The sequence below is a fragment of the Trachinotus anak genome, unplaced genomic scaffold, assembly GCF_046630095.1.
Source record: "Trachinotus anak isolate AG129_WGS33_773 ecotype Australia unplaced genomic scaffold, CSIRO_AGI_Tana_v1 ptg000021l, whole genome shotgun sequence".
Taxonomy (NCBI): Eukaryota; Metazoa; Chordata; class Actinopteri; order Carangiformes; family Carangidae; genus Trachinotus; species Trachinotus anak.
In genome coordinates this window covers 15,818,285-15,829,098 of record NW_027273872.1, presented here as the reverse complement: position 1 = coordinate 15,829,098, position 10,814 = coordinate 15,818,285, and the positions used below count along the sequence as shown (strand labels likewise).

Below are 10,814 nucleotides of genomic sequence, written 5' to 3'. Positions count from 1 at the left end.
GGGCCCTGGAGCAGTGCTGGATTTCTATTCTGTCAGGTAGTTAATTGCAGTCCCCTGTGGTCGCAGGTCTACATCAGGTCCTTCATCACACAGCTAGAATGAAAGGCACCTGGAAGAACCAGCAGTGCTCTGGACCCTGAGGACTTTGGACTTTTCACCTGCTAAAGTGGCAGTCTTGGCACTTGGCCCAGTTACATGGTGGGTGTGCAAAATGACACCATGAGCAGACTCCACCTGTAGCCTGTTCTTGAGCAGGAAACCTGGAAACAGAAGGAAACAGCTAGCATGTCTCTGTCCAGAACCACTTTTTTCAGTGGTTACACAATTAAAAAATATTTTTAAAAAAACAAACAAATGGCGGTCCGGTAGTCGAGTGGTTAGGGTGCGTACCATGTTGAGCGTAAGACGCCCTTGGCAGGCAGTCGCTGGTTCGACTCCCGACCGGTCCAACTCTTTCCTGCATGTCATTCCCCTCTCTCTACCCCCTTTCCTGTCAGTCTCCACCTGTCTATAATAAAGGCATAAAAAGCCCATTAATAATTCAAACAAACAAACAAAAACAAACTATTCCTTAAAGCCCCCTGCTCATAACCAATCCCTAGTCCACATGGACACCCCAGGTTGATGGGAGTAGCCACCTGACATGGAACCCATCTGTGGATAATAAAAAAGCAGCCAGTAGAGAAATGAAAAAGAGAAACTGAGTGCCCCGAGGATAAAACACAACTGTGCATCTCCCTTACTGAGATGAAGATGGAACTCACTCCAGGAGAGTGAGTGGGAGAGTGGAAGGAAAAAGAAACAATAATGAGACTCTGTGTGTATGTGTGTGTGTGTGTGTGTGAGGACGAGGGTTGGAAGTAAGCATGGGTGTATTAGAGGTGTGTTTTGTAGTAGGGAGTGTGAATACTTTGTGCTTGTGATTAGTGGAATATATCCACTTTCTTCCTTGCCTTCAGTACCTTGCTTGAATAATGAACATGACCTCTGGTTATTCCAATGACCTGGCATCTGCAAGAGTTGGGAGTCAGCTACAGGTATCTTCCCAAGAGATCTGGGGGATATAAGTGATGTGTGAAGACAGTGTGTTACAGCTCTGCCTCCTACTACTGAAGAATGGTAGAAGAAGTATCCTTTGATAGCAATTAGTAGCATATTTAACCACTTCTGATTCTTCTGCTACCGGCAGCGAAGCAAGGAACAACCTGAAAAGCTCTGGGGCTTATCATTTGTTCCAAAATAATAGAGTTGAACGTGTTCAAAGCAAATAGAGCCAAGTCAGAGGCTCAAATTCCCTTAACACCAAATCACTTAGTTAATGCTAAGCTAACTTAGTTTGTAAATGCTGTGCGGGACACTTATTTAGGTCATCCTCCTATTTCTCAGTCATGGAAGGCAGAGGTATGAACATTTCATCCCTTTTACAGAAAAAAGTTTGACATTTTAGGAAAGCTTATTCGCTTTCCTGCAGATCCAAATCAAAAGATTGATACCACTCTCGAGTCTGTACACAATATAGCCCAAAGCTACCGCCAGCAGCCAACCTATTTAGCTTAGCACAAAGCCTGAAGGCCCTGGCTATATAAAGGAGACATGAGTGTGTTACTCAGCTTTACAGGTTCTAGTAGGTTGATTTTCAGACACCTTCTTTGTGCTAAGACCAGTTGGACGACTGCTGGCAACGGCTTCAAATTTACTGTACAGAGATCTGTGGTATTTTGTCATATAGCTCTGGATGGGAAAGTGAATAAGAGTATTTCCCAAAAAGTTCAAACTTTTCCTTTAAGATGTGGTAGGCTGTGCTCCAACATCACTTATTTCCCAGAAGACACCTGTGGCATGCTGCTAAATCTTGAAGATGCTGGTTCAGTGAGAGGAATAACCACAAGTCACACCCGTATTTCACACAAGGTATTATGGGGTTAAGAAAAATGTGAATACAATGCAAGAAAAAGCAGCAGACACTGATTGTGATGAAAGATGAATGAGTGAGATGTTTTCTTGACGGCTTTTGTAATGTAGGCTAAGGACAGTAAAAGATGCAGCACTAGCCAGGGCCCCAGAATTGGGTGATTATACACCCTCAGTAGCTCCTGGCATCATTTGATGCACATAGTTAAGCCCATTGTCTATTGTATCTGACAGAGTGTGTTGTGAACTGCTGATTATGCTGTTTCAAACCAGAGGATTCGGTTGTCCTTTTAGCCTCTGATTGTTGGTACAATGTGTTTTCAAAGTGCTGAGTGGGCTGTTTCAAGCCAATGAGGTCAGCTGTCCCATTAGCCAGTGATATTACAAAAACACTAATTAAGCTTTTATGTTCTTTTCGGTGCTGCTCGCTTTGTGGTTCTCCTCTCTCAAAGGAAAGTGATAAGAGTATTCTCTCCAGCTACTATTTATGTCTACTTCTAACTGGGCTGCTTTCTCAAGGTTGGAAAAGGTCAGATTTGATGAAGGGCTTTGATTATTGTACGGCAGAGAAATCTGAGCTCCAGGAAAAAATAGAACCATAAAGCATGAGAAACTCATATAAATGTGGTTTCAAAGTGAGTAAGATATGTGTTTTTGTTTCATCATGTTTTGGTTGAATAATGTGGAAAAATGTGAGGCTTCTGCTGTAAATCGTACATCAGGACAACAACAAACACATGGACACAGGCCTGTAAGGTTCAAAAGACACCCAAAGTGCCACTTTACTTAAATTTTCAAAGTTACAAATAAAAGTTCACTTAGTTGACATGGTGAAGATTTCAATTTCAAATCACTGAACATATCCGATGTTGGGAGGCAGAACAGGGCCTCGTCTCTGCTCGCCCGACTTCATGTGTCCTCCCAGCTCAGGAGCAGCTTCTTCCTCTAGTGTCCATGCACAGTCAAACAGCCTCAGTAGCCCTACTGACCAATTAGTAAAAGAATAGCTGGCTGAGACGCCGTAGATTTGGACTGTAGGCCTTGCAGTTCACTTTTCTACACTGCTATCGCTCTGCAATGCAACTTCCTACCTCCTGAGATTGGGAGAAGAACCAAAAAAGACACTAGACAGCATCAACATAGCAACAAAGTATTGTAGCAGCCAAATAGGCATCACTTTCTGTTTGAGATGCATAGAGCTAGACCTGGCCAAGTAAAATCTCTCTTTTACAGAAACACGATGAGAAACATGCAACAACAACGACAATACATCATTAATCTCATTGCTTCCTGGGCTTTCTGGGACATTCAAGATCAACGAATAAATAATTTACAATCCTCCATGAAATAACAGAGAGAGAGAGGGAGAATCTCAGAGCCTGGGAATGTGGCAGCGATTTGTGGAAACATCGATGAACACTGGAAGGAGCCCGACGATGGGACACAGACCATGGTAATGAAACGCTGATTTAGAGACAGGGAAGGTAATCCTCATTCTGGCCTTCCTGGAGGAAACATATTTACATCCAATACATCAGCTAATGTATCTGGGCTCACAGACTGACCCGAGGCTCTGACATGGACATACAGAGATAGAGGAGAGATAGAATAAGTGAAAGGAGATAGAGGGAGTAATATAGAAAACAGAGAAGTCTCCATGTGAGAAGAGGTTAAAGATTGCAGGTTTCAGGGAAGGTAGAAGCAGAAGGTGGACAGCTTGAGCAGAATCTAACAGGTGCTTGACAATTGTTGTTGAAATCTAATAGGCTCTCTGTTTTCTGTCTGAGGAAACACTTGAAAAGGAGGAGATCGGATGAGGTTCACTGAAGAGAGAGATTTGGATAAGAGACAGGGATTACAGGGAGCAAGTTCTGGAGCCAAAAAAATGGACTGCTGCCAAGGTAACTGGAGGACGAGACACTGGAATGGCTTCAGATCTGTGCTGAGTTAACGGAGTTTCCTGGGCGGCTGATGGCAGAGTAAAATGAAGCGGAGCTACCAGACATAGCCGATCTCGTCATCCTTGTCGTCTTCCTCATCCTCGTCGTCCTCGATGGCTCCTCTTGGGTGGATCCGGCCCCGTCTCTTCTTCTGCCGGCTCCGGACACTCTGTGATGGCTCCTCCTCCTGGTCGTCAAGGAGAATGACTGCACCGCCGCTGCCAAAATCCCCTGATGTCTCCTGGTCCTCATCTGGTGCACAAATACATACGAACAGACAGGTTAGAAGCACAGAAAGATGTAACAGAATCTGCATAGTGTGTGATCCCGCCTGATATATAACAGGGAGTGTATGGTATGGTAGGTTGCCCTCTCAGTAAGTAAATGCCACGAGTAGCTGTATAATTTCTGGAGTTCATGAGTGATATGCCTGAGCTAGGTTTTTTAGCTCTGGTAAGTCGCACAGGTAAGTCCCCTGTGTGACTGAATATACATTCTGTTCCTGCCCAGGCAATAAACAGCAGTACAAACACAGATGCAAAACTGCTGTTTTTCAATCCTCAAGCCAACACAACACAACACAACACAGAAGCGAGAGGTTGCTGAACTAACCTGTTTCACAGCTGTCTGGCTGAGCTCAGTTACATTAAGTTACACCTGCAAACATTTAGATAAACAAATGCTCTTTGGCTCAAATGTTGAATCTTGTGCAGCTACAGTGTGAACAGGAGTCATTAACTCAGCTGCGGCCCCCAGCATTTTCTGAAACTGGGACCTTAAAATCCTTTAGTTGAAAATGGCCTATTTACACCTGGCTACAGTGGTACTCTATGAGTAGCACATTGCAGTGTTAAAATCAGTCTGGTGTCCTTGTGTTTTGACAACTGAGTGGAGAGCTTCTGCATTGTTGCCTGCTGGTTCTGTGCAAGGCCGAATGGGAGAAGTCCGGCTGCTCCAGCCTGAGGCCACTCAGCCAGAGTTAGGCTTGAGCTTGTTAGACTAGAGACATAGAGCTGCTGCTGTCAGTGTATGTGTGTATGAGTGTGTGTGTGTGTGTGTGTGTGTGTGTGTGTGTGGTGGCCAGAGAGACAACTCATCAATATTGGAAGCTGCAATTACTGGCTTTGGACTAGACTGGCATTGGAGTGAGGCGTAATCTGTGACTGAGAGTTGGCTGTTTGATTGGTAATCAGTATGTCTGCCTGGATTCTTTCTTGCTAATTATTGTTCTTTCTTCCCACTATGAAATCCCTCAGACATTGATTTGCAGCAAAGTGCCTCTATTGGCTTTTTGACCATTCCCTTCGAATTCCTACTGCTGCCTCGTTAAATACTTTTACATGTCAAAGCACTTCATTATATATATTCTTTGTCTAAATGCATCTTCATGGATGCCAACATCAGCAGCAGTTAAAGCCTTTATTCTCTTCCACAAGGTAAAACTCAGTCACTGCGACAAATAGCTTCATATTTATTAAAAATCTTCTGACTCTGCTCTCTGCTGACAAGTGTGACAGATCGTCCTACTTGACTTGCACGACACTGGTGTTTCATCAAAGCTACATGTGCTAAATATCTGAAGAAGATAGAATCAGACATATGACTGTTCGTAAACCAGCCAGACTGGCTACGGAGGCATGCCCAACGTTATCTATTTCCTAAATGATCACTGATGCGTAGATACTGGTGAAGATAAAGAGAGACAGGGACAGATACTGAGCAAAGAAACAGAACAAACTTGCAGATAAAGAGAAGCTCTGCTGTCTTTCTCATCTGCAGCAGATTATAAAGGGAGACAAGACAGACACACCGCAATCAACCTGGATCAAAGCCCTAATTCTGAGAGACACTTAGACAAATGGGAGCCAATAGAGGCAAATACCACAAAAGCAGACCAGTTGTTTTGCTGAACTGACCTTGTGGGTGTTTGCATATGTTGTTGTGCTCTGTGTTGTGGTATTACCGCAGTTAGGGTTGCCTTGTTTTCTAGAGCCGGCGATCTCGTTGCCATATTTGTCCACACACCAACACTGGCCAGTGCTGCCGTGACACTGGGTTGGTTTGAAGTAGCCCTCCTCAGTACAACGAGGGATATAAGAGCCTAGGAACAAAGGAGAGGGAGGGGAGGAAAAGAGGAGAGGAAGTAAGGTTAGAGACAGGAAGTGATTTGAAGAGTGGTAAAGTACGGAGAAAACCTCAAATTTTCAAAGGCAAGGGGTGAAATCAGATCCCTGCTCAGCAGAGGTTACAGGTATGTGCCCTGTGGTTGCAACCAAAGCTCTTGTGTATTCACAGAGGGAGATCAACAATCAGTTACTGCTGGAGAGGTTGCAGGACAACAACCATACATCCTGTTTAAGGGGAAGCAGTCACTTTCAATAACACACACACACACGCACGCACACACACACACACACACACACACACACACACACACACACACACACACACACACACACACCTATTCATGTTACCTTCATTTGACCCCGTCGAAGCTCATTTTTCAAGCCTTTCTGTTGGGAGCTGGAACATTGAACATTCTGCCCGCAGGGGACAGGTGACACGTGTACTAAATGTCAGGATGTGCTTTACTGTATGTGTATTGTATGTTTAACGCCTACCATCCCTTTTGCCTGCTTGAGTCGATTTGTCACGCTAGTGTGTGTGTGTGTGTGTGTGTGTGTTTGTTAGCATCTAAGGTGGGCATTTTAGTTTCTTGAACAGCGGTAAATTACTGACAGCTGTCAATCATCCAGACTGACCTATGAGGCTCTTCCTTCGACTCTGATTCTGGATCCTGCTCTTCTCAGTTTGGCATGGCAGTCCTACAACCAGAGAACATACAAAAAAGTCTCATTAAAAGAACTAACAACATCATTTCACTGATATAGCTCTTTCTCTTTCTTATCTTTTGCTTTACTTTTACCACCCCCGCAAGGGAGGAGGTTCTGACCACACATTTGCTACAGATTTTCAGTCTTTGCTTGAATCTATTCTTTAATCTCCTAAATCCATCATTCCCTTAAAGCACCGCAGTTTGGTTTTGCTTGCTTGATTGAGCCCATTAACTATACTGGACATCACTGGCATCAGTTTCCCCAAATTATGCAGCACCATTACCGTTAAAGGAAATTTTAATTGTTTTACACCCCGGGTCAAATCCTGTAGGTTATGATAATGTTTTCTCTGGCACAGAGTTGATGGGTGAGATCTGCAGATGCAGTGATATCGTTGCAACACAGACCAAAAGGAAAAGGAACAGGACCTGTCAGATGATCACACAGGCTGCAAACAGACGCCCAAATTTACCATATCATCAATAACACAAAAGTGGAATTGAAATTGAGCAGAGTGAATCATTCCTTGCTGCCTCGAAAAACTGGGTGTGGTAGGAACAGTAAATCAGCATAAAACCTATAAGTCATCTGCAAGACCTACTGACATTTACAATAAAAAATAGGGCTTTAAGTTTTTCCTTTGTTGTTTCTTCTAAATATACAAAAGTTGGTAGTTTGTCTGATCTTTTTATTTCCTGTCCTCCTGTCATGCTGTTCTGCAGAGATGTCACTGCATCCCCACATATCTGCAAAGAGGTTAGGCAGAAGAATATCTTCATGACAGATGGGAATAATGGCCAAAACCATGAGAATAAAAGCAAAACTTTTTCTTTTAGACAAATATCCAGGTTTGTTTCCAGCCACTTCAGCAGTGACTTAATACCTGCATCAAGCGAACACCTTGTTACCTTTTTTGTGTGATACAGTATTTGTGTGGGAGCTAACTTGTGTGAAACAAATACAGTTAAGTAACCCTCACTGATGTAGTATCACCTCATCCTTGTTAACTCTTCTTCCCTGCTCCTATTTCCAGCAATCACTGTTTTTAACCCTCCGTCCTTGCTCCGCCACTCTCACCCTCAGGTTTCTGGAAGCAGTAACACCACTCGTTGTTTGACAGCTTGCCGTCCTTGAAGGAGTCACAGGAGTTGAAGAGGGGCTTCATGCACAGCTCATACTTGTCCAGGTAGATGGCGCTCAGTTCTGATTGGTCCAGCAGGAGGTCAAAGTTCATGTCTAGCTTGTTGAACATCCAGCCCAAAGAGTCCTTACAGATGGGCAAGATGCTGGTGTCAAAGTCTAGAGGGGGAAAGAGAGAGAGGCCAAAAAAAATCAATGAGCTGAATATTTCTGAAACTACAGACCATGACCACGTCACTTACAGTTTTATCTTTCTAAAGTAGCACACTGAGATTTTGTGTGTGTGTGTGTGTGCGTGTGTGTGTGTGTGTGATAGCAGAGTTGTGATGCGCTCAGACGTGTTGACATTACAGAAAACAGAGCAGGGTCGCTGTCAACATCACTGCCAGCCCTCATGAGGACTGAAAAGCATGGCTGTTCAACAAGAAAGGGCTGCGCACACACACACACACACACACACAAACACACACACAGACACATACATATATATATATATATACATACTGTGGGGGGATGTACTCACGTCCAGTGGCAGAGTCAAAACTGTCAGAGGATTTCAGATCTCTGTTGGCGTCGAGGTGGAGAACTCCGAACCAGTCCTTCAGTCTGGCAGCCACACTGTGAAGTTCTGTGTCAGTGCAGGCTACACAGACACACACACACACACACACACACACACACGCACACACACACACACACACACACACACAAAATAATGAGGATAGAGGAAGCTGTCAATCTACTGCTGTCATCAGAGAGGAAAAAAACAATTCTTTTCTTGCTCCTTATCAAACTTTCATTTCATTTCTGCTGTGTGCTTTTTCTATCTGTGTTCGTTATTTCCTTTTTCTCATCCAACGCTCCTCCTTGAGTAAACACAATGGAGTGATAACACATAGTGAATTGCCACTATCTCTTGACAGTTACCAAAGGAACCCAATCGGACACACACACACACACACACACACACACATACACACACACACACACACACACACACACACACACACACACACACACACACACACACCTGTCCCTGTTTACTATTTAGTGTTCCTGCTCAGATGAATGATTTTATCTTTGAGTGGGAAACTTCATGCAGTCACAAACACACACACACGCAACCATTGGACAAAGGTCTGTTTGAAATCCCAAATGTCATCTTGCCCTCAAAGGAAAAATAAACTGATGTCTTGCAGTGAGAGCCCACTTGATTGTTGCATTTAATCCATAGTGGAGATGAATCTGTGTTTGTGTTTTTATGCGTGGTCACACTCTCCTGCACACCTAAACAAAAAAAAAAAAAAAAGAAAAAAAAAGAAAAAAAGCTGATCCATCATCCATCCAACACTGTCAAGCAAGCTGATGCTACTCTCTACCCAAATACAGCACAAACAGAACAATAGCTGTCCCCAATTAAAAGTATAAACCAGGCTCTGTTGCTGCCTAACAAAGCCCTGGTTCCTGCAGCCCTGTGGGACTGACGGGGTCTGTTGGCAATTCAAGCAGACCTCTGCCTCTGTCTGTCTCCCTCTGCGTCTCTGTCTGTCAATCACCATCTTTCTTTCACTTTCTCTCCTGCATATGATTGACATATTTTTTTCCCCCCATTCAGTTTCTTCTGAGAGCTTGATAATGTGCCTGAAGGACAAGAGCCATTCTCCACCTCGTACCGAGCCTGCCAATCTCAACCCTCCAGCTTTGTCGTGAAGGATACAAATTGCAGAAGGAGGCTGTTAACATTCCTGTGGCACTCCAGTTTCAAAATTGAGGCAATTTGCTGCGAAACATGCAAAGGTTTAGAGTGTTCAAAGAGTCACGTCTAAACACAAATCACCAGGATTTTATCTTGAGAATAACTTCTAATTCTCGGATATAGTGTTAGAAATCACAAAAAAAGAAAGAAAAAAAAAAATCAGCTATCACTTGCAGACAGATGCTCTGAATCCTATGCACACATCAGGCAGAGACAAATATCATCTCATCAAAAGTCCCCTCTGTCACACAAAGTGTGTTACACACAAGTTTTTATTCTAATAGAGAGAACAGAGCAGAGTGGTGCCTGTGTGAAGAGCTGGATCAAACTTTGCTGTCAGTGGATAAAGACGTCTGCAGCATGACATCAAAGGAGGTGCGCACACGCCACACACAGGAGCATGTCAAACACACATACACACACACGCACGCACGCACATACACACACACACACACACACACACACACACACACACACACACACAGTTCTGTTTTTGTTGAGTCTTACTCCTCTTGCTGTTTTTAGATCATATCCTGCATCTACATGTGTATGCAAAGTCAAGCACACACACACGCATATACGCACACACACACACACACACACACACACACACACACACACACAGAAGACATACAGTATTCCATTGTCATAGTTTGAGACTGTGTCATTATCGCGGCTGCTATAAAACCATGGACGCCTCAGGTAACAGACTGGAGCTGAGCAGAGGACAAATAACATTTATCTAGCCGGGCGTCCATGTGACATTAACTGTGGAATCCCAAGGTGGTCCGTGTGTGTGTGTGTGTGTGTGTGTGTGTGTGTGTTTGTGTGTGTGATATAACCCTTCAGGACAAGACAGATAACATTTCAGACTACTCCTCATTTCCACGGTCTGGAGCCGAGAAAGAGAGAGCAAAATACCAACAGCTAAACATTATCTGTCTTCACCTCCTAAATAAATATTCTCCCACAGGCAGAAGTGGATCTGTAGAATGTTAGAGGTTTATCCCTCTGTTCATTTATATGACAATCCTTCATCCCTGCGCTGCGTTCTCCCTCATTGTCCTCCTTTCTTTTTCCACTTTTTGCCATTTCACTCACTTTCTACTTTTGTGATTCTTTTGTCGGCTTCTTGCTCATTTTCCTTTATTACCTCCTCCCCCCTCAGTTTTCCGAGATTCAGCAGAAGCCACTTATCACACCTGGCTCTACCTATCTCAGTTTCTCCCT

General features: G+C 43.8%; 1 protein-coding gene across 3 annotated transcripts in view; it reads right to left on the bottom strand.

Moving 5' to 3' along the window:
* Nucleotides 1–2,663: 2,663 nt before the first annotated feature.
* spock1 (SPARC (osteonectin), cwcv and kazal like domains proteoglycan 1) overlaps nt 2,664–10,814 on the bottom strand; it is an 89,491-nt gene continuing 81,340 nt past the window's right edge. For all 3 annotated transcript variants that reach the window (XM_071457515.1, XM_071457514.1, XM_071457516.1), the window contains 5 exons: nt 8,352–8,471; nt 7,766–7,987; nt 6,614–6,676; nt 5,815–5,952; nt 2,664–4,103 (listed from right to left, as the gene is read on the bottom strand). In XM_071457515.1, coding sequence (XP_071313616.1) covers nt 3,907–4,103; nt 5,815–5,952; nt 6,614–6,676; nt 7,766–7,987; nt 8,352–8,471 — 740 coding nt within the window. In that variant the 3' untranslated portion in view covers nt 2,664–3,906. The remainder of the gene's footprint in view (nt 4,104–5,814; nt 5,953–6,613; nt 6,677–7,765; nt 7,988–8,351; nt 8,472–10,814) is intronic.